Raw genomic sequence first — 23,859 nt, 5'->3', positions numbered from 1 at the left:
TTACCGCATGCTTGCCTTCTCTGTTAGTCTCATGATGATTTGCAGTGTTGCATCGATCAGGGGAATAAGGGCGGCAGCAACACTTAACACAACCAAGTCTGAGGTTCAGCCATTTTTGCCCAACGTATGTTAAGTCACAAAAGGGACCCGCGTACCTAGGACTTGCCGATCAGAAGGTCGGCAGTTCGAATCCCCGCGACGGGGTGAGCTCCCATTGCTAGGTCCCTGCTCCTGCCAACCTAGCAGTTTGAAAGCACGTCAAAGTGCAAGTAGATAAATAGGTACCACTCCGGCGGGAAGGTAAACGACATTTCCGTGCGCTGCTCTGGTTCACCAGAAGTGGCTTAGTCATGCTGGCCACATGACCCGGAAGCTGTATGCTGGCTCCCTCGGCCAATAAAGCAAGATGAGCATCGCAACCCCAAAGTCGGTCACGACTGGACCTAATGGTCAGGGGTCCCTTTACCTTTACGTTAAGTCACACCAGCAAAGTGATGCCACAACTACCCCCACCGTACATTTAAGGTACATTTAACACACAGGGCTTCTCCTCCCAAAGAATTCTGGAAACTGTAGCTAAGGGCACTAGGAATTGTAGCTCCGTGAGGTGCGAACTACAGTTTCTGGGATTCTTTGGGAGAAACCATGAGCTTCATAGGTATGTTGTGGATGTGACCTCAGAGTGAGGCTCTTTGAAGGGGTGATGGCAGCAAAGCAGGTGCAACAGCTAACCATATTACAATGGGGCTGTCAGCATCGCCCTAGAGCCAGTGCACCAACTGGACTCATGCACCTCAACCCCAACTGGGCTAGGCGAGCTGGGTAGCACCGCCAGAGACCTCCTTCCCGCAGGAAACGGTCACAGTGCTGTGGACTCACAGCTTAGAGCTGAGAGCACCGGATTCACTGTCTCAATAATACAGTCGTTGCGCAGCAGAGTTTTGCAGAGTCTTGCAGAGTATAAACCACTCGGAGAGCAGCTCTGTAGAATATCTTCCTTTTATTCTATAACTACAACTATGATACAAAACTATATACAGAGCTGAATATTCTAAGCATAAATCAATGCTACACTGAGAGTCTGCAGCTGCACTTAGCAGCAATCTTATCTCTAGAATCTCTAACACACTCACTTTCTCCGATACACTGACTGACTGTCTCTCACTCACACACACACACTGATATGTTGCTGGGCAGAATAAGTAGATAGGCAGGACACGCCTCCTCCTCTCTGGAGAGTCAGCAGAGACCATCAGGAGATCATCAGGGGATTCTTGGGTATGGGAGGGGTGAAATCTCCTCAGGGGCAATGGCAAATGCTCATCCCTTGGAACCCGTTTTTGAGCCTGTTGAACCTCAGATTGTGCCTGTTTTTGAAGCACAAACATACCCAAAGGAAGCATGGTGTTGACATAACCCTAAAGGAGTGTCTCCATCCCGTCGTTCAGCCCGGACACTGAGGTCCAGCTCTGAGGGCCTTCTGGCGGTTCCCTCACTGCGAGAAGCAAAGTTGCAGGGAACCAGGTAGAGGGCCTTCTCAGTAGTGGTGCCCAGCCTGTGGAACGCCCTCCCACCAGATGTCAAGGAGATAACCATACAACTTTTAGAAGACATCTTAAGGCAGCCCTGTTTAGGGAGGTTTTTGATGTTTTCTGATGTGTTGGACTCTGCCAAGAGTGGCTGGGACAACCCACCCAGATGGACTGGTAGTAGTAGTAATAATAATAATAATAATAATAATAATAATAATAATAATAATAAAGGTTCTGATTTGGTGCTTCTTATCATTCTAAATTCTGAAAGTATTGCTAAGATCTTTAAAAAGCCCAATATATATAAACAGTATCATGCCGTTTATGGGCCATTTTCATTCTTTCTCAGCATACACTTTTCAGAATCGTGGCCAATATGTATGTCTGGTGTAAATATTTGTAATGTGGCTTTGGTTGTGCAATTTTCTAGTTTGGGTCAAATTTTGAGGGATGCCTCCTGCATAACGCTGACCGTCTGGAGGCATTCTAGCGTAGCACGGAATTTGATGTGGATAGGGAAGCATATGTTTTTTAAAAAAATACTCTGAAAATGGAAATGGGGAGGAGAGCAAAAAGACGAAAAAGCAGGTCTGTGATTTCTGACAGTTCACAAAAGGAGGCCCAGATGTTTCCCACAGCTGTCTACATGTTTAATCAGCAGGCTTGCCACCATCCTGACTCCACGGCTGCCACCTACTGCACATCAGAAATGCTGCTCCACTTAAGACTCATTCTGCGTTCTGAGCATCAGTCAGTGGTCAAGAGTTGTATTCTGACAAGATCTGGAGGGCCTTATGCTACCCCATTTCTGGCAAACACATTACGTAATGGGGCTCAGGAGCCAACCTTAGTCAAGTGTGATTTGCTTTGGGGCTATACAGGAACATCTTGCTTGCTTGCTTGCTACATACCATGCCTAACGGGGGTCTGTGCGGAAAGCCAGGGCGCTATGCACAATGGAAATACCATCAAGGCGAAGGGGATTCGCTGTGGAAAATGGCACCACTTCACACACTACCTGGCTTCATGCAAAGTGAGTTTTTCACTTTGGCCACCGAGCGGATACGGAGATCTGTCAGTGGCTGTTGAGCCATGGGTTTTGCTGGCAAGTATCCAAAACAAAGGGACGTGGGTGGCGCTGTGGGTTAAACCAAAGAGCCTAGGACTTGCCGATCAGAAGGTTGGCAGTTCGAATCCCTGCGACGGGGTAAGCTCCCATTGTTCGGTCCCTGCTCCTGCCAACCTAGCAGTTCGAAAGCACGTCAAAGTGCAAGTAGATAAATAGGTACCACTCCGGCGGGAAGGTAAACAGTGTTTCCGTGCGCTGCTCTGGTTCACCAGAAGCGACTTAGTCATTCTGGCCACATGACCCGGAAGCTGTACGCGGGCTCCCTCGGCCAATAAAGCGAGATGAGCGCCGCAACCCGAGAGGCGGTCACGACTGGACCTAATGGTCAGGGGTCCCTTTAGATTTTCACTTTGGCCACCGAGCGGATACGGAGATCTGTCAGCGGCTATTGAGCCATAGGTTTTGCCAGCAAGTATCCAAAACACAAACACCCAGACTGGTATCCAATTAAACAAGTCTGCTAGGGGAAGGAGTTTTAGCTGGAACAATGCCCACGTATCAAGAACACGAAGTCTTGCCGTATTCCTTTAAGTATCAATTCACTGAGTTGGCAAAGCACTGGAAGAGGCTACCAGAAGCTGTTTTCATCGACGCCTCCCCTAGCCTCTGAGGGCCTGGGGACCCTCCTAACTGTTATTTACTGTCCTGATCCTCCAAAATAGATACAGCTGGCTAAACATGTTTCTACCTTACCTATGTTTTCATGCTCAGAAGAAAACAACACACTCTTGTGTAAGAACCCCCCCCCCCCTTTAGAATTTATTGAAATGCAGGTTTTCGGATCATAGACTCTACATAACCATATACAGTTATCACATGTTAAAAAGGCGAAGAGGGAAACCAGCTTTCATTTTTTAAAAAGTCACTTAGTAAGAGAAAATGAACTATTGTGTTGTTTCTACTCAGAGGAGAACCATTGAAATTAATGGACCTCAGCTAGCCATGTCCATTAATTTCAATGGCTTTACTCAGTGTATGACTAACACTGGGTAGGTAAAAATGGTAAAACCCACTGTTATTCTAAAATGCATAAACATGATGATCCTTAGTTCTTGTATCCACAACAGATAAAAAACACAATTTTCTAGCTTCAATCCTGTTTCACCCATCCGTAATGAAACTGCATGATTTTGTAATATCCATTTCACTTATTAGTAATAACATCTTGATTTCAAGGGCTTGAAATGGAGAAAAAAAAGATATGGATTTTTAACCAACAACATAATATGCCGTGAGATTACAAATGAGGTGGTGGTATAAATAAGAGATTCAAATTCAAACAAAACTTTGAAGGCAAACAAGACTGGAGTTTCAGTCAATTTTTGCAGCAGCTCCAGGAAGAGTGATTCTTATATCCCGAAGTGTTTCGCTGTTTGAACATTGTAATACTGTTTTAAAGCTATGGCGCTATCCATGTACGAGTTGGATAGGATTCGAATGCAGTCCCTTCTCTGGATAACCTTCTCTGCAACAGTTGGCAAATGCAAGACAGTACGTTTCTCTGTGCTCTTAAGCACAGGTAGTGAAAGAACATGAGGTGCATCTGGTGCCCTAAGAAAAACGAGTGTTTCTTCAAATGTCAACGCTGCTCTTGAAGTTTACGTTTTTTAGATGTCGGCTCTTCATCTGTCTGTTCTGAGCAGTCCCCGGATTTTACACTCTCATTTATAACAGTGATGCCTGTCAAAAGGTACCCGCCGGCGCCGCTCATCATCAATTTGGGGTGACTCCGATCTGGCAAGACCTGTACAAAGAGCAAGAAAATGGAACGCCATCATGGTTACGAGTAATAGTTTCAAGTAGCTGCACGATGTATTTTTTTCTGCAAGGTTTAAGCTCTAACTGAATTCAGATGGATATTCACCGTATTTTTCGCTCTATAGGACACACATTTTTCCCTCCAAAAATTAAGGGGAAATGTGTGTGCGTCCTATGGAGCGAATGCAGGCTCCCTGGCTTCAGCGAAAGCAACGCGAAGCCTCCAAAGCGCAGAGGGAGCGCTCCCTCCACGCTCCGGAGGCTTTGCGTTGCTTTCACTGAAGCCTGGAGCGCGAGAGGGGTCGGTGCGCACCGACCCCTCTCGCTCTCCAGGCTTCAGGGATAGCCACTTGAAGGCTTTGGAGCGCAGTGGGAACTCGTGCTGTGCTCCAAAGGCTTCGGGTTCCTTTTGCTGAAGCCGGGAGAGCAAGACTCTCCTGGCTTCAGCAGAGAAGGAGAGCTGCGCAGCGCCCCTTCAGCTAAGCGGGAGGAGAAATGGAAGGGGCTCCGTTTCTCCTGCCGCTTCGCTGAAGGGGCGCTGAGCAGAGAGGGGGAGAATTATTTTTTCTTGTTCTCCCCCTCTAAAACAAGGTGCGTCCTATAGAGCGAAAAATACGGTATACTATATCAGGAATGTCCAACAGGTCGATTGTGATCTGCTGGTTGATCTCGAAGGTGCCCTAGATTGATTGCGAATGTGTTCTCCCTGACTCCAAAAAAGCTCAACAACTGTGGCTTCGCCCCTCAAAATAAGCTCAACAACTCATGACAACGGGTAGATCACCGCCAGTTTTTTTATACTGGGAAGAGATCGCAGCCTCTGGAGAGCTGCATGTGCCTGTACTATATCATTTAACACCTACAAAGAAACAGATCTGCCACGGTATTCCCACCCTAACACTTGTGTTTCACAAAACGGTCAGCACCATTTTGGAAACATGATGGGCTAGTTCATGCGTACTGCTAAGCCATGGTTTAGTGCTACTCAGAAGAGTCTCAGTGAACCAGAGCAGAGCACTGCCTTCTGTTTACTCCATTTCAAAGTCTCTCAGCATAGTGTTGTGTGGGAATCAGGAACTCTGGTTTAAAATCAAATAGCGGTCAGTCTCTAAACAAGTGAGCTTGGGAAAGCTGCATCATTTAACCACGGCTTTTTTTTAAAAAAAACCTAGGACCCCTGGTTTGCATACTTTGAAATATTTTGTCCATTCCTTGAAAGTGAAAGTAAACACAGACAAAGTTATTATCTATTGTGCTATTGGTCCCACACTGTAAAACTCTGTTAACTCAGTTGCACTGATGAAAAACCCTCCCAATACAGAGATGCCAGTGACCTGTTGATATTTATTTAGCAGAAAACTAAAAGTTACTGTTGACTTAAACAGTGATTTGTGAATCTGCTCATACTCCCAATTACAGTGGTAGCTCAGGTTACATACGCTTCAGGTTACAAACTCCGCTAACCCAGAAATAGTGTTCAGGTTAAGAACTTTGCTTCAGGATGAGAACAGAAATCGTGCTCTGGCGGTGCGGCAGCAGCAGGAGGCCCCATTAGCTAAAGTGGTGCTTCAGGTTAAGAACAGTTTCAGGTTAAGAACAGACCTCCGGAACGAATTAAGTACTTAACTCAAGGTATCACTGTACTCAAGAACTGAAGGCAGCCTTGCACTAACATGGTTAACTTAGGCTAAAACAAACACTGAATTTCTGAGAGTGGTGCTAAGCTAAATGTTAGAATGCTTGATTTCTCTATTTTACCCATTGGGCGGCTGAGATTGAGAGGGAAGGAAAGAGCCAATAGATACAATTTTCTTTTTCACTTTCCTATACTAAGCTTCCCATACATTCCACCATATGTATGGTGATACATATATACGTGCAATTCTTACCTGATAATTTCGTAGCCACGTTTCAGAGAGTTTCAGATTAATGACGCCCCCTTTTTCTCTCAGTTTCGTGTAGCATTCCACTAATGGCTAAGAGAAGAAAAACTGGTTAAACGAACTTGCTGAAAACTCAGAGGGATAATAAAAACAAAAGGTATTGGATTCACCTCTTTATATTGGCAGTAGACAACAAAAGGCCTTGAGGGAGCAACAAATTCTAATAAGGAGAGTAATAAAGGCGCCGGATGAAATCGACTGGCAACAATTAAACTGCAACAGAAAGTTGTACACAGGTTAGATCAAAAGATTGTTCATATTTGCCTGGGCAAACCAAGCTGAAATAAGGAAAGGCAATATCTGGCGAAGCATATTGTCCTTTTATTAATGTTGTTGTAGATGCAGGCTTTAGTGCCATGTTGAGTCAATATATTTCACTTTCAGAAGCATTTTGCCTACATGTGGAAATCTGCAAGTCGCTCATACAGCCTGGAAGGAGCCAATAAAACCCAGCTAATTAAGTCCACTTCAATAAATTTTCAGAGTTGCATTTTTTACAGTATTAAAAAGTAACGTTTTATTTTTATGTTTTACAAAGGAACATTTCTCCCCAAGCAAAACACATTTAATGCTCTGGTCCAGAGATCTCAAATATACCGTAAATTCTGTGAGTCAATATTTCATGACAGCCTTCAATAAATCATCCCATTTCATCCCAGCTTTCCGTAATTGTCAGCAAAGATTAGCAATCACTATGCTGGGACAGAAGACGAGGAAAATAATTCAGAAATGAGTTCTTTTTAAGTCATTAATGCATACATGATTTCGGTAGAACTGAACCGCTAAAGGAAATGAGAAATATTTCCTTTATATTTCCCAAATGAGAAATATCTCTTTTACTCTGGTCTCTTCCCATCTTTGATCCTCATTATGCCCATTCTACTTTATGGTTTGTTTTGGCATCCTAAATCATCCTTGATAGGAAAGAGTTGAAGAACTGAGGAAAGAATTTAAAATGTCGTAAGAAGCTGCTGGAGCAATACCAGGTGAAGTTCAAAGAGCAAGATGGACAGTGCTAGGCACCGAAACCCAACTTACCACTGTGAACAACTAATATTCAGCCCATGCTTGGTATTGTAAGGAAAGACAAAGTAAGGCCCTTAATTTTCCAGGAATATTTAGCATTATGTGCTCAAACTCACCCATCAGCATTTTTCTCTTTCAGTAGACCTGCAGCTTCTATCAACTTTTTCTGCCTCTCTTCTTGTTTCTTTTGTTTGTCGTGTGTCTGGGAAGAAAAAAAATAAACAGCTGACATCCCATCTGTTGGCTGCTTTGCCTACGTTCTTTAAATTTAAAGGGTTAGAAGTGCTGTAGGAAGTAAGATATGCTCCACTGTTTCCCAATGGGGGCACTCTCAGTGGACCACCACATGTAGATATCTTGCCCCTAAAGCTCAAAATAATTTATATTAGGGGTGTGAAACGGAACCACTTCCCAAAGGTTTCGCAAGCCGCAAAGTGAGGCTACAGGGAACCAGACGGAGGGCCTTCTCAGTAGTGGCGCCCACCCTGTGGAATGCCCTCCCATCAGATGTCAAAGAAATAAACAATTACCTAACATTCAGAAGACATCTTAAGGCAGCCCTGTTCAGGGAAGTTTTTAATAAGTAACACTGTACTGTTTTTAACACTTGATTGGGAACCGCTCAGAGTGGCTGGGGAAACTTATTAATTATTATTTATTAATAAATTATTATTATGTGCATTAGGAGCACTTTGGAAAGCTCTTCTCCACACTCTAATCCTAACTTCTGTTGAGCTAGCACAGAAAGGTTTAAGCTCTTTGTTTGACATACTCTACAGCTGACTTTGGGACGTGGATGGCACTGTGGGTTAAACCACAGAGCCTAGGACTTGCCGATCAGAAGGTTGGTGGTTTGAATCCCCACAACGGTGTGAGCTCCCATTGCTCGGTCCCTGCTCCTGCCAACCTAGCAGTTTGAAAGCACGTCAAAGTGCAAGTAGATAAATAGGTACCGCTCCGGCGGGAAGGTAAACGGCATTTTCGTGCGCTGCTCTGGTTCGCCAGAAGCGGCTTAGTCATGCTGGCCACATGACCCGGAAGCTGTACGCCGGTTCCCTCGGCCAATAAAGCGAGATGAGCGCTGCAACCCCGGAGTCGGTCACGACTGGACCTAATGGTCAGGGGTCCCTTTACCTTTTTCTTACAGCTGACTTTACACCATAAAATCCACTGATAGAATCGTAGATTTGGTGATCACCTAAAAGATCACATTATTCTGGTGCTGTGCATAAGCATGGTGATTCTGAACACTAGCAAGTGTAAATAAACTCAAAGGCATCGCAAAAAACGTTTCGAGTTCTATCAAAAGACCCTGATGACTGACATCAGTCTCAAATAAAGAGAGCACAGTTGGTACCATGGTTCTCAAACGGCTTAGTTGACGGACAAATCGGCTCCTGAACGTCGAAAACCCAGAAGTAAGTCTTCCTATTTTCAAACGTTTTTTTGGAACCGAACATCTGACATGGCTTCCGCTTGAGAGCAGGAAGCTCCTGCAGCCAATCGGAAGCCGCGTCTTGGTTTCCAAACAGTTTTGGGAGTCAAACGGACGTTTGGAATGGATGAAGTTTGAGAATCAAGGTTCCATTGTAACTATTCCACTAGTCACTGAAGCTATAGGGTGCCTCTGGGATGATGATGATGATGATGATGATGATGATGATGATAATAATAATAATAATAATAATAATAATAATAATAATTTATTATTTATACCCCGCCCATCTGTCTGGGTTACCCCAGCCACTCTGGGCGGCTTCCAACAAAATATTAAAATACAATAGTCCTTCAGATATTAAAAGCTTCCCTAGACAGAGTGAGAAATGTTTTAAGGTTTCAAGTGACTGTAAATCATTCTGGAAGTTGCAAAACTCATGGGTGGGACATCAAATCTTTCAAATAAATGAAAGATGAACACCACTTGGATTAATTTCAAACTGGCAACATTTCCTTGATGACAGTGTCTAAAAGTTAAGTCAGTAGATCCTTACTGTTCCCTTTGCTTTACTGCCTTCAAATTCGTCGCCCTCCGTTGGAATGTCCATTATTTCTTGTTCTTCAGGCTGACTGTCTTCCGCAGCTATCTCAGCACTGCATTCTGTGTCTGCTTCTTGGACGGAAGCTGGTTTGTCATCCACCGAGCCATTGCTTTCTTCGGCCACTGCCGTATTCTCTTCAGACTCTAAAGGCAGTTTCTTTAAAGAAAACGTACCGGAGAGAAGACTGTCCACTTTGCTGAGAGGGAAATCATACAGCGTTTGGAAGAAGGATCCTGGAAACCCAAAGCAGCTTGTTGCTGCTCTAACAGGTCCTCCTCCTGGGTACATCTGAATAATGGATCCATAACCTGCAAGCATGGACCAGAGTCATTACAACAAACACCCTGCACTGGGACAGGATACGTGCCTGTGTATGCTTATCAGAAAATGACTTGCATGAATATACCGTATTTTTCGCTCTATAAGACTCGCTTTTTCCCTCCTAAAAAGTAAGGGGAAATGTGTGTGCATCTTATGGAGCGAATGCAGGCTGCGTAGCTATCCCAGAAGCCAGAACAGCAAGAGGGATTGCTGCTTTCGTTGCGAAGTGATCCCTCTTGTTGGTCTGGCTTCTGAGATTCGGAATATTTTTTTTTCTTGTTTTCCTCCTCCAAAAACTAGGTGCGTCTTGTGGTCTGGTGTGTCTTATAGAGCGAAAAATACGGTACCTTTTTTCTCTTTTAAATATATCTTTATTAATTTAAAATAAATACATTTATGAAAAAACAAGACTGGGCTAAATGGACCATTGGCCTGATATAATAATGCCATACTTTTTGCTCTATAAGACTCACTTTTTCCCTCCTAAAAAGTAAGGGGAAATGTGTGTGCGTCTTATGGAGCGAATGCAGGCTGCACAGCTATCACAGAAGCCAGAACAGCAAGAGGGATTGCTGCTTTCACTGCGCAGCGATCCCTCTTGCTGTTCTGGCTTCTGAGATTCAGAATATTTTTTTTCTTGTTTTCCTCCTCCAAAAACTAGGTGCGTCTTGTGGTCTGGTGTGCCTTAAAGAGCGAAAAATACGGTAAACACCAGCATGAGCAGCACTTCACAGAAGTTTCACATCACATCAATTCAAACAATTGCTGCTCAAGGCAGGGGCATTCAGTTTTGCGCATTCAGTTTTAAATCAAGTATTTAAGGACACAAGCAACTTTGGGGTAATTACACAAAAGGAAGGTTAGATTCCAGATACGTGCATCAAATGGCTGCCTGTTCCACCCTGCCATGTGGCAAACCTGCTTTGGAGCTGAATTCCAAAAGCAGTTTGACAGAGGCACTGGACGTGACCAGGAAAAGACTTTATTTTTATTTTAAATTAAAATACCACTGAACAGGCCCAAGCAGGCACATCTAAAGCAGCTCATTAGATACCGGTTAAATATTCACCAGAGACCAACCCCCAGCAGTCAATAACAAGAGATAATGAAAAAATAGAAGTTCTAAAATTTCCCTTCAGTCGCTTGCGCTAAAGAGGTTGTCAAGACAAAATAAAACGGCAGATGGTGGGGAGGAGAGAATTTGTGTTCTCCAACAACTCATATTTTTATACTTTTTTTTGAGCTTTACATTTTGGTAGAAATGTCATTGTCAGGCTTGATGAATTCTTCCCCCCCCCCCCCGATGGTTTCAAGAAGCAGGGAAGAAACAAGAAAGCTCTTGCTTATGACTTATGCAGTCATTAACGGTAGTATACAAATAATTCAGTCCTTCCTCCATGATAGAGTTGGTCACTGTGGCTCCTCCCCACCTTCCCTCTCTCCCAACAGCATCTGACCCTACGGTGGCCCCCCAGGGTCAAATGCCTCTGTGTCCGTTGCTCTTGCACCCTTAACGAACGTCGCGTTCTAGGGGACAGCGGATCCAGCCTTTCTCAACCTGTGGGTCCCCAGATGCTGTTGGACTACAACTCCCATCACCCCTAGCTAGCAAGGCCAGAGCTCAGGGATAATGGGAATTGTAGTCCAACAACATCTGGGGACCCACAGGTTGAGAACCACTGAGATTCTATGCTGTCTAATGAAGTGTCCACTGGCTGCTCTGTCTCCTCCACCGCTTCTCCTAACTCTGCATAACTTGGCCGTTTGCCTGTCTCTGACTTGTTATCTCCCTCATAAGGTAAAGGGACCCCTGACCATTAGGTCCAGTCGTGACCGACTCTGGGGTTGCGGCGCTCATCTCGCTTTATTGGCCGACAGCTTCTGGGTCATGTGGCCAGACTGACTAAGCTGCTTCTGGCGAGCCAGAGCAGCACACTGAAATGCCGTTTACCTTCCCGCCGGAGCGGTACCTATTTATCTACTTGCACTTTGACGGGCTTTCGAACTGCTAGGTTGGCAGGAGCAGGGACCGAGCAACGGGAGCTCACCCCGTCGCGGGGATTCGAACCGCCAACCTTCTGATCGGCATGTCCTAGGCTCTGTGGTTTAACCCACAGCGCCACCCTCTCTTCATAGTTCGGCTGTAATTCAACACGGCCTCCGTCTTCCCTGTCAGCTAGAGGAGAAGGGGCTGGCGACCTCCACCACTCCCCCCTCCTCTTCATTCCAGTCCCTGACACTTATTTGTAAGAGTGATTTTTGAGCTTGAACTCCAGCCGTTCTCAACCTGTGGGTCCCCAGATGTTGTTGGACTACAACTCCCATCATCCCTGAGCTCTGGCCTTGCTAGCTAGGGGTGATGGGAGTTGTAGTTCAACAACATCTGGGGACCCACAGTTTGAGAAAGGCTGCCTTTGACCTAAAGATATAAGACTCGTGTTTTCAAAAAAGGTCAAATAAATATGCTACTGCAGAAGCAGGACTATGTAAATGTTCCACATTCCCAATAAAAAACAAAACAAAACACCACCACCACAATGTTCTGCTTACAGGGAGCCTGCTATTCTTACCTCCCATTCGCTCCATTATAGCACCTAGGACCAATCCAGCACAGGTTTCCATTACAATCATCTTATTGCCAGCACGGACGTTTCCCCAAGTCAACATCTGGGCTAACGTATCGTATCGCAGATAGCTGAGAAAGCAAAAACAACATTCACTTTATTATCAGCACATGACAACAACAACAACAACTTTATTAATTTTATGCACCCCATGTGACTGGGTTGCCCCAGCCACTTTGGATGGCTCCCAGCAGAATATTAAAAACAAGATAAAACCAAAACCTCAAAGTTATTATCAATCCATGATTCTGCTCTTGAATTACGTAACTCCTTTATGTCTGAATCCTAGCATTTCAGGGGCTAATGGACTCACAGACTCACAACATGAAGTTGGCCTAAACTGCTTTTTTGGTCCGCCCAATGCTACGATTCAGACACCCACCAACATGCCACAAATATTACTTTCTTAGGTGCTGGCTGAAGCAACCAGGAACACAAATCAAGCTATAAACAACACAAATAACTGCTATTCTGTGTAGTCAGTGTTCGGACAAACCTTGGTTTCCGCTCATGGTTTGTCTGGAGGGAGTAAACTACGAGACCAGACTCAGATGACACACTAAGCCAAATCCCACCTTATTAAAAACACGATAAAACAAAAACTTTGAAGTTGTTATTAATCCATGATTCTGTTCTTGACTTAGCTCCTTTATGTTAGGAATACAAAAAGCTAGAGTCGGAGCCAAATGACCAGGAAGAAGTTCTCTCCAGGAGTACCTAAATTTGCTTGTTTGCGCTAAGCTATGGTTTGGCTTGGCGTTAAGTATAAACTGAGCCATATCCAACATAGCAAATCTCCTACATCAGCTTTTAAGTTCTACTCTTGTAGAAAAGGAAAAAAGATATTTTGATACCCAGGTTCAGAATGCATTAACATGCATTCACAAAACATTATAGGTTGTGTTCTTTCAGGTGAAGACTCTTAAGTTTAATACAACAGGTTTCCCATTTGACTGAAATAAATTGAGCCTTACTTTATTTTTCCTGGTTCCCTTCCATAGTACATCGTTGACAGAATACGCGTTGATGGCTTTACGATTGTAATAAGTGCCTCATATCTGTAAGCAAAGCACAGCAATCGTGTTTTAAACTTAAAGCACAGATAATTTGTGAGCCACAATATACTGTTCCTGGCTTTCTAATTTGCAACTTACTTTTTTTTCTTTTTCTTGATGTATTTATGCTGGGCAAATTCCGTCTTGTCTCTGAACGTGGTGCTGTTCTCTATCAATTGTTGAACTATTTCCTTTAAGAGAGAAGTGTGTCAGCATTGTCTCCCTATGTTATACTTACACATTTAAACCAGAGTACACAAGCAACGTCTAATGAAAGTAAGCACTTTTGGTTGATTACTGGTTTTGGGTAGCATATACAGGTGAAACTTGGAAAATTAGAATATCGTGGAAAAGTTCATTTATTTCAGTAATTCAACTTAAAAGGTGAAACTAATATATGAGATAGACTCATGACATGCAAAGCGAGATATGTCCATTAATGCTCTATTTGAAATCCTTATTTTGCTGATTTCATTTAATATTCTAATTTTCTGAGATTGTTAATTTGGGGTTTTCATCAGCTGTACTCCATGATCATCACAATTATAACAAATAAAGGCTTGACATATCTTGCTTTGCATGCCACGAGTCTATCTCATATATTTGTTTCACGGGGCGTGGGTGGCGCTGTGGGTTAAACCACAGAGCCTAGGACTTGTTGATCAGAAGGTCGGCAGTTCGAATCCCCGCGAAGGGGTGAGCTCCCGTTGCTCGGTCCCTGCTCCTGCCAACCTAGCAGTTTGAAAGCACATCAAAGTGCAAGTCGATAAATAGGTACCGCTCCGGCGGGAAGGTAAACGGCGTTTCCGTGCGCTGCTCTGGTTCGCCAGAGCGGCTTAGTCGTGCTGGCCACATGACCTGGAAGCTGTATGCCGGCTCCCTCGGCCAATAAAGTGAGATGAGCGCCGCAACCCCAGAGTCGGCCACGACTGGACCTAATGGTCAGGGGTCCCTTTGCCTTTATTGTAAAGCACCCAGTGATCTTTAGGTGAAGGGCAGTACAGTGGTGCCTCGCAAGACGAAATTAATTCGTTCTGCGAGTTTTTTCGTCTTGCGAATTTTTCGTCTTGCGAAGCACCGTTTCCCAAAGTCTTCAAAATCACCAAAGTCTTCAAAAACCTCAAAAAGGGCTACCACACCGCGTGCTATGAGTTGCTCCTCGAAGTCACCCTGGGTATTAACGGTTTTAAGAAAAAGGAAACAAACTTGCAAGACGTTTTCGTTTTTCGTCTTGCGAAGCAAGCCCATAGGGAAATTCGTCTTGCGAAGCAACTCAAAAAACGAAAAACTCTTTCGTTTTGCGAGTTTTTTGTCTTGCGAGGTACCACTGTATAGAAATGTAAATAATAATAGTAATAATAATAATGGCAGAGAGGTGTACTGAAGGGAGAGGGATTGTGCCAACGCTGTTTTTACATTAGAATGCATTTTCTTTAGCTACAGTGCCTAGAAATATGGTTTTCAAACGTGTGTCTTTGAAGGTGGGGAAGCAATGCTGTGTGTGTGGGAAAAGGCAGAAGAAGCTGCTTTTAGATTCCAGCCTTGTGACACAACTCTACACGGCTGCCGTCAACCTCAGAATTCATCAGATAATGCAAACCGTCTAGCGTTGTATCTCACAGAGAAGGATGAGAATCACAATTGTTAGTTACCTGTCCTTTAATGCCTTTATCCTTCAAAGCCTTTATATCATCATGAGTCAGTTTTTGAGACTTTCCATCATCAACTATATTACGATTATCGGCACCTGCTTCTTTCGTTTCTGAAAACAAAAGCACATATAAAATGGTGAAATATCAGTGGAGGAATGTGCAGAACAATAGTCTTATTAGAGCTACTTTTAAAGCCGTAAAAGCTGAGGTTCCAAAACTGTCAGCCACAGTTTCCCAGTCGGGACAAAACAGGAAACTATGGTTAGTTAAGAGTCTTCCTGCTTTGATTCTTCACATCATAAAGGGACAAGATTGAGGTTCAATATATCTTGGCTTATTAAAATGAATTATTCCCACTGGAATAAGGTCATTCAGTTCTCTAAGTCGGAGCCTGTGACTTGGAAAATGCTGGGCCACTGTGTTGCAGACAGTTCCCAAGCGTTCATAATCTTTTATCAGACAACTAGTTTACTTCCTCCTGACTATTTCAGCTTGAAGTGTAGCTGGACTGATACCCTCACTTTTGCCTAACAGCAGAGTTGAATCAATGCTGACTCTATACAGTGGCACTTTGGGTTACAGACGCTTTAGGTTACAGATGCTTCAGGTTACAGACTCCGCTAACCCAGAAATAGTACCTCGGGTTAAGTACTTTGTTTCAGGATGAGAACAGAAATTGCACAGTGGTGGTGCGGTGGCAGTGGGAGGCCCCATTAGCTAAACTGGTACCTCAGGTTAAGAACAGTTTCAGGTAAAGAACGGACCTCCAGAACAAATTAAGTTCTTAACCTGAGGTACCACTGTACTATACAAATATTAAAAAAAAACAAAATAGCCCTCTCTGAAAGCTTAACATTTAATTCAAGCAGATAATCTCTGCCCTCACCCTGCAAAGGCTACACATTGGTCAGATGTGCCAAAACTATTACGCAGAACTGTACATACAATTTTTACGCCACAAAGCTATTTGCTGTTTTTCTCTTACCTGTGGCAGCCTCTTGTACCCTGTTCTTCGGCTGAAGGGTCCCGCCGCTGGTCACTTCAAACGTTGTTCCATAGATATGCCCAATAGCATTATCCAGACAGAACCATTGTTTTTCAAATACGATTTTCCTAAGAGGAAACAAATGATTTGGGATACGAACCTCCAAAAGCAATCAAAAACTAAGTAGATGTGACATGCAACACACTCAAGTCCAGATTAAAATGTACCGTGTTTTTCTGTGTATAAGACGATACAGTGGTACCTCAGGTTACATACGCTTCAGGTGACAGACTCTGCTAACCCAGAAATATTACCTCGGGTTAAGTACTTCGCTTCAGGATGAGAACAGATATTGTGCTCCGGCAGAGCAGCAGCAGCAGGAGGCCCCATTAGCTAAAGTGGTGCTTCAGGTTAAGCACAGTTTCAGGTTAAGAACGGATCTCCGGAATGAATTAAGTACTTAACCCGAGGTACCACTGTATTTTATTATTAGAAATAATAGGCAAAATCTGTGGGTCGCCTTATATACGGATAGCAGAGGGGGTGCGGGCGACTGGTGTCAGCAGGCAGCATGAGATTGGCAGCGGCGATTGGGTGTGCGATTGGTTGCTCTGGCAAGGCCTGCTGCTGTTTGGCTGAGACTGTGGCAATTGGGCAGCAGATTTACGGCATCGTCGAGGCGTGCAATCGTCTGTGTTTGCGTCGAGTGTACAGGTGGGCTTTGGGCAGTGAGCGTGCAGACGATTGGTGGCTGCGGCAATGCGTGCGATTTGCAGTGCCAGGCAGGCTGCCTTGCTCAAAAACTGTGGGCAATTCCCGCCCCCCAAAAGCTCTACAACTCTGGGCAATCCCCCCCAAAAAACCTCCAATCCCCCCCAAAAAACCTCAACAACTTTGAGCAATTTGGGGTCCCTCCAATTTTTTTAGCTGTCCAAAAAAATAGGGGCCCTCTTATACATGGGGGCAGGTTATACACGGATAAATATGGCAAGCAGATGGTTATAGTGTGAATAGCTTCTTGCGGGCATCTGGATGTATTTCCTGAACTATACAAGATTAGCAGTTTCGACATGCCTTCAAAGGAGCAAAACAGTTAATTTAGTTTCATTTTCCAGTCCATTGGTAGTTGGTTAAGCCTGGGAAGGAACCAGAAGAAGCCTGAAAATCTCAAACAGCCTCAGCTCTGCCTCTGACTTGCAATACTAATACGGTGGTACCTTGGGTTAAGTACTTAATTCGTTCTGGAGGTTTGTTCTTAACCTGAAACTGTTCTTAACCTGAAGCACCACTTTAGCTAATGGGGCCTCCTGCTGCTGCTGCGCCACCGGAGCACGATTTCTGTTCTCATCCCGAAGCAAAGTTCTTAACCCGAGGTACTATTTCTGGGTTAGCGGAGTCTGTAACCTGAAGCATATGTAACCTGAAGCATCTGTAACCCGAGGTACCACTGTATCACTTTTCTCAAAAGAACAGTTACACGAGAATCCTGGCTTTCTCACTTTCGCCCTAGATGTGGAATGCAAATCTGCCCTGTTTAACCTCCCTTCCACTGCCTGTGTCAATTTTTAAATTGTAAGATCCTTGGGGCAGGAACCAGTCTTGTTTGCTCATTACTCTGCAAAGCACTACGCACACTTATAAATTCCAGAGTGGCTTGCCATGTTTGTTAAACCATTGCGGCAAAAACAAATAAAATTTGCTTAGAGGCCTGATTTACAACCAAGCGATATAAAGTTTGTTAAATAAAATAAAAAGGATGTTGCAGTGCGCCTTGTAGCAGCAGTGTTACATTTATAAATCTGTTGGGTTACTACTACTACTACTACTACTACTAATAATAATAATAATAATATTTTATTTATATCCCGCCTTCCCCAACTGAAGCTGGGCTCAGAGTGGCTAACAAGAGTAAAAATAACACAGTTTACATAAAATCACAATGCAAGTCCTCTGGCCCCTATCCAAGCCCATTTGTTCTAATGCACAATGACTCTGTAATATTAACCATTATGAGTACAAGATGCATAATAGGAGCAATCCTGTTATGCGGAAGCAAACCCCTCTGCTTCAGCAAGCGGCTCTCACTATTTTAAGAGGCTGCGAGTGACAGTATCCCTCCAGCAGGTCCACCTTAAGATCAGTAGCAGAGCCCCTTGGGACGCTGAAGTTTCCCTATTTGGTTATGAATGTTGCCGTTTGCACCCACCAATTCATTTCTGCGGTGCAACTGGTTGTGAACCAGAAGGCTGGTGGTTTGAGCCCAACCAGGGACAGCTGTGGGCACTAGGCATAGCTGTCAACTTACAGATTTGAAAATAAGGGACCAGCAGCCTCGAAAATAAGGGATCAGCAGCCAAAATAAGGGATTTTTCAAGCACAGGTATGTTCAACTTCTGAGCCCCTCCGAGCCAAAGGCAGAAAGCCCAGCCAGCAGCCAAACAAAGCCTCAAGCGGTGGTTCCCACAGCGCAGCAACCCGGCAAAGGGGATGCAGCAAGGAAAACCACCGTCACCCCTCTGCTGGGAAGCGCTGAGCAAAGGCGAGTCCCCAGGCAACATTGAAATATTAAAATGCAGCCTCATTGCAGGAGGAGAAAGGAAAAAGAAAAAAGAGAGAGGGGAAGGGAATCAAATTGACTCCAAGCCAAAGGCCAGGCGGAACAACTCTATCTTACAGGCCCTGCAGAAAGAAATCGGATCCCGCAGGGCCCTGGTCTCATGAGACAGAGCGTTCCACCAGGCCGGAGCCAGAGTTGAAAAGGCCCTGGCTCTGGTTGAAGCCAATCTAACTTTCTTAGGGCCCGGGACCACTAGGGTGTTGCTATTTATGGACCTTGAGGCTCTCCGTGGGGCATACCGGGAGAGGCAGTCCCACAGGTACGAGGATCCTAGGCTGTGAAGGGCTTTAAAGGTCAAAACCAGCACCTTAAACCTGACCCTGTAACCCACCGGGAGCCAGTGCAGCTGGAAAAGCACTGGGTGAATATGCTCCCATGGCAGGGACCCCGTGAGGAGCCTCGCTGCAGCATTCTGCACCCGCTGGAGTTTCTGGGACAGCTTCAAGGGCAGCCCCGCGTAGAGTGAATTACAGTAGTAAAGCCTGGAGGTGACCATTGCATGGATCACTGTGGCCAGGTTGGGGCGGGAAAGGTAAGGGACCAACTGCTAAATATTTAGCTAAATATGCTAAGATAACTTAAATAGAAATACTTGCAAGTACCAGATTGGCTTGGGATTTAAATATGTGATGTTATAAATTAATATGTTTAAAGTTAATATGAAAAGAAAGAAAGAAGTTTAAATGACTAAGTAAATCTCATTAGAAATTAGTTTTGGAAAACTCTTACAATGATATACATTGGAATTCAGCCAGGGGGATTTGAGGAAGTCACTTAACAATGTTAATAATAGTGGAATAATTAAAGGTAGCATTTATGTTTGTTTGTTTATAAATTCGGAAAATCAATAATTTTTTTTTGGGGGGGGGGGAATTAAAAAGTGGTAAGTTCATGCCGCAGGTTGGGCAAAAGATTCCTGTGTGGCAGGGGGTTGGTCTAGATCAGGGGTCAGCAAACTTTTTCAGCAGGGGGCCGGTCCACAGTCCCTCAGACCTTGTGGGGGGCCAGACTATATTTTGAAGGGGAATAAAGGAACGAATTCCTACGCCCCACAAATAACCCAAATATGCGTTTTAAATAAAAGCACACATTCTATTTATGTAAAAACACGACCATCTGTGGGCTGGATTGCGGAGGCAATTGGACTGGATCCAGCCCCCGGGCCTTAGTTTGCCTACCTATGGTCTAGATGACCCATGGGACCCCTCCCAAGGAACTGCTGCATGGCGGAGGTTGGCATAGATGACCCCATAAAAAGGTAAAGGGACGCCTGACCATTAGGTCCAGTCATGGCCGACTCTGGGGTTGCGGCGCTTATCTCGCTTTACTGGCCAAGGGATCCGGCGTACAGCTTCCGGGTCATGCGGCAAGCATGACTAAGCCGCTTCTGGCGAACCAGAGCAGCACATGGAAACGCTGTTTACCTTCCCGCCGGAGTGGTACCTATTTATCTACTTGCACTTTGACGTGCTTTCGAACTGCTAGGTTGGAAGGAGCCCCATGGTCCCCCCCAAAAGACTCCTGCGTGGCAGGGGGCTGGCCTAGATGACCCCATGCCCCCCCAAAAGACTCCTGCGTGGCAGGGGGTTGGCCTAGATGACCCCATGATCCCCCCCAAAAGACTCCTGCGTGGCAGGGGGTTGGCCTAGATGACCCCATGATCCCCCCCAAAAGACTCCTGAGTGGCAGGGGGTTGGCCTAGATGACCGCAAGGTCACCCCCAAGACTCCTGTGTGGCAGGGGCTGGTGTGGATGACCCCATGCCCCCCCCCAAAAGACTCCTGCCTGGCAGGGCGGGCCTAGATGACCCCCATGGTCCCCCCCCCAAGACTCCTGCGTGGCAGGGGGTTGGCCTAGATGACCCCATGGCCCCCCCCAAAGACTCCTGCGTGGCAGGGGGCTGGCCTAGATGACCCCATGGTCCCCCCCAAGACTCCTGAGTGGCAGGGGGCTGGCCTAGATGACCCCATGCCGCCCCAAAAGACTCCTGCGTGGCAGGGGGCTGGCCTAGATGACCCCATGGCCCCCCCAAAGACTCCTGAGTGGCAGGGGCTGGCCTAGTGACCCCATGACACCCCCCAAAAGACTCCTGCGTGGCAGGGGGTTGGCCTAGATGACCCTCGGGACCCCTCCCAAGGAACTCCTGGATGGCGGGGGGTTGGCCTAGATGACCCCCGGTTGCCCCTCAACCTCCCGATCCCGTAATTTCCCTTTCGCCGCCCCCGCCTCCCCACGTGTTTCAAGCGGGAGATGGTCGCCGAGAAGCGAGCGGGTCTCCCGGTGGGCGCGCCCTCACCTCCGCCTGGCCACCGCCACCGCCTTGAAGACCTCGTCGCGCTTGAGGACGGCGAAGTCCCCCTCGCGGATCACGCCGGGGGAAGCCGGCTCCGGACTCCCCTCCATGGCGACGCAAGACACGCCTCCTCCCTGCCTGCCTGCCTGCCTTCCGCCCCAACCCGGCCAAGGCGCCGGAACGGAAGCGGGAGCCTCGCCCCGCTTCCCTGTTTCCAATGGGGAAGCAGCGCGACTCCGAAACGGGGGCGAGGAAAGAAGGCGAATCGGCCGAGCTCCTCCTCTCGCAAACCCGGGGAGGGAGTCTCAAAGGCGGGATGGAAGCGCGGAGCCTGCGCTCCCGTCTCAAATTCCCTGGAAATCTGCAATAACAAGCAGTTCTGTTCCTAGCTATCACGTGAATTTTATGCAATGAAAATGGAATTGAGGGCGCGGAGAGGGTGTGCCATAGCTGTCAACTTACAGAGTTGAAAATTGTATATGGATTCTTGAATTATTTTACTATTTTTGTTTTTTTTGTACTTTGTGCTATTATTAATAATGTATATGTTCTTTTTAGATGTTGGATTATAATAAAAACTTTTTAAAACAAAAAAAAACCCAAAAAAAAAAAGAAGAAAAGAAGGGACCAGCAGCCTCGAAAAGAAGGGACCAGCAGCCAAAATAAGGGATTTTGCTTAGCTTGTGCATGAATCCGGCACTGATGGAGCCAGGCTGCTTTTGCTGCCACTGACTGTGTTTTGCAGGGGCTTGGACTAGATGATCCTAAGGGTCTACAACTCCGACCAAAGAAGAGGGGCAGACAAAACTGTTGTACGACGTCGAGATGGCAAAGATTACAGGCAGAATTAGAAACCAGGAAGAGGACCTCTTTAATAAAGAATGGGGAAGGTTTATAATTTATTGGAAAAGCTATTGTAAAGAGTTACATACATTGGTAGGATTGACAGAAAACGTGTAGTAAAAATTTGAACTATGGATGGACAAATGATTTACAGTGGTACCTCGCAAGACGAAAAACACGCAAGACGAAAGAGTTTTCCGTTTTTTGAGTCGTTCCGCAAGACGAATTTCCCTATGGGCTTGCTTCGCAAGACGAAACTTCTTGCGAGTTTGTTTCCTCTTTCTTAAAGCCGCTAAGCCGCTAATAGCCGTGCTTCGCAAGACGAAAAAACCGCAAGACGAAGAGACTCAAGGAATAGATTAATTTCGTCTTGGGAGGCACCACTGTATAAAAATAGAGTCATGAAAGGGATGCAGAGGGAGAAATCACTACATTAAGATGCTGCACTGGTTGGAGGGTATGCTAAGCAGCACGCCGGGGCCATAGGCGCCGACTCCATGGGGCTTGAGGGGGCCCGAGCCCCCTCAAAAATTCGTTTGGGGGGGCTCCGCCCCCCCAATAATCTCCGCCGCCCCTCCAGCAGAGCGCCACCGCCGCCCCTCCCCCAGCCCAAAATGCACAGGGTCGGGCTGCACAGGTCCCGAGCAAAAGCTCCACCCAATTTCCTTCGGAGCTGATTAATAGGCGCAGCACGCTCTCCCCTATTCGCTCACGAGGAAGCGACGCCACTTTATTTGCATATTCATGAGCTTATTTATTATTCATGAGCTTTCCCGGGGCCCCCCCAATATTTTTTATAAGTCCGCGTCCCTGGTCGGGGCTGCCGTTGTCCTGGGGCAAGGAGTTCCATCGGCCCTTCCCCGCCCAAGAGAGAGGCAGGGAGAGAGAGTGACTCTCGCCCACGCCCGGCATGAGGCGGTTGCGGCGCCGCTGCGGCCGCTGAAGCACTGCCCTTCTGCATCCCTCCCCATCCCCTCCTCTTCCTCCTCCCTCAGGCCACCTCCTCAGCCGCCGCAGCCGCTGCTGCCTCCGGCTTCCCCTGGCAGCGTGGCGGAAGTCTCACAAGAGAGGGGCTGCCTGCCCGCCCGCTGCCACCCATCTCCTCACAACGCACCCCTGAGGGGGGAAAGGGAGAGGCACCCTCTCTCGCTCTCTCAAGGCGGAGGACCCCAAGCCGCTGCTTCCCTCCTGAGCCGGGCGAGCATGAAACCTGGGAAATTTAAGGGACATCATCAATAAGGGACAGCAGCGGGACACGGCGCTGGGATAAGGAAGTTTCGCGCCAAATAAGGGACGGTTGACAGCTATGGGGTGTGTGCCTGAACGGCACTTAGCTCTTTTATTTTTTAGTTGCTCTTTTGTTAATGCTGCTCTTTTGTTGTTTAGTCGTGTCCAACTCTTTGTGATATTATTATTATTATTATTAATTATTATTATTATTAATTTATTATTTATACCCCGCCCATCTGGCTGGGTTTCCCCAGCCACTCTGGGCGGCTTCCAATAAAACACTAAAATACAATAACCTATTAAACATCAAAAGCTTCCCTAAACAGGGCTGCCTTCAGATGTCTTCTAAAAGTTTGGTAGTTGTTTTTCTCTTTGACATCTGGTGGGAGGGCGTTCCACAGGGTGGGTGGATTGTAGTAAAATTAAAAATGTTTGGGAAATGATATACAATGAGTTGAAGAAAATGTTCCAACTAACGTTTGTAAAAAAGCCTGAAGCCTTTTTGTTAGGAATTGCAGGAAAAGACATGCCAAGGAAATTAAAAAACATTTTCATGTATTCGACAACGGCGGCAAGAGTCTTAATAGCACAAGGATGGAAGAATGAGGAAATCCCGACTAAAGAACTGTGGCAAGAGAAATTGATGGACTATGCAGAATTGGTGAAATTGACACATAAACTACGTGACAAGGATAACTGTGACCTTAAAGAAGAATGGGAACCTTTTACGAAGTATTTAAAGAAGTAACAAAATGAACTGGACTCCTTGGCAGGTTTTGAATAAACACAATTTTTTTATTGGTAACATAGAT

At 45.8% G+C, this 23,859-nt stretch overlaps 1 protein-coding gene across 1 annotated transcript; it reads right to left on the bottom strand.

Moving 5' to 3' along the window:
• Positions 1–3,389: 3,389 nt before the first annotated feature.
• On the bottom strand, positions 3,390–21,339 carry TRMT6 (tRNA methyltransferase 6 non-catalytic subunit). The gene is made up of 11 exons (XM_083493796.1): positions 20,978–21,339; positions 16,065–16,192; positions 15,080–15,189; positions 13,527–13,618; positions 13,347–13,430; positions 12,319–12,443; positions 9,380–9,735; positions 7,505–7,590; positions 6,473–6,575; positions 6,309–6,395; positions 3,390–4,405 (listed from the first exon to the last, which is right to left on the bottom strand). The coding sequence occupies exons 1-11, from the start codon at positions 21,082–21,084 to the stop codon at positions 4,241–4,243; spliced, it is 1,443 nt and encodes a 480-aa protein (XP_083349922.1). The 5' UTR covers positions 21,085–21,339; the 3' UTR covers positions 3,390–4,240.
• Positions 21,340–23,859: the final 2,520 nt, after the last annotated feature.

The sequence above is a fragment of the Podarcis liolepis genome (assembly GCF_965112155.1).
Source record: "Podarcis liolepis genome assembly, chromosome: 3".
Taxonomy (NCBI): domain Eukaryota; kingdom Metazoa; phylum Chordata; class Lepidosauria; order Squamata; family Lacertidae; genus Podarcis; species Podarcis liolepis.
This window is presented reverse-complemented; position numbering and strand designations above follow the sequence as displayed.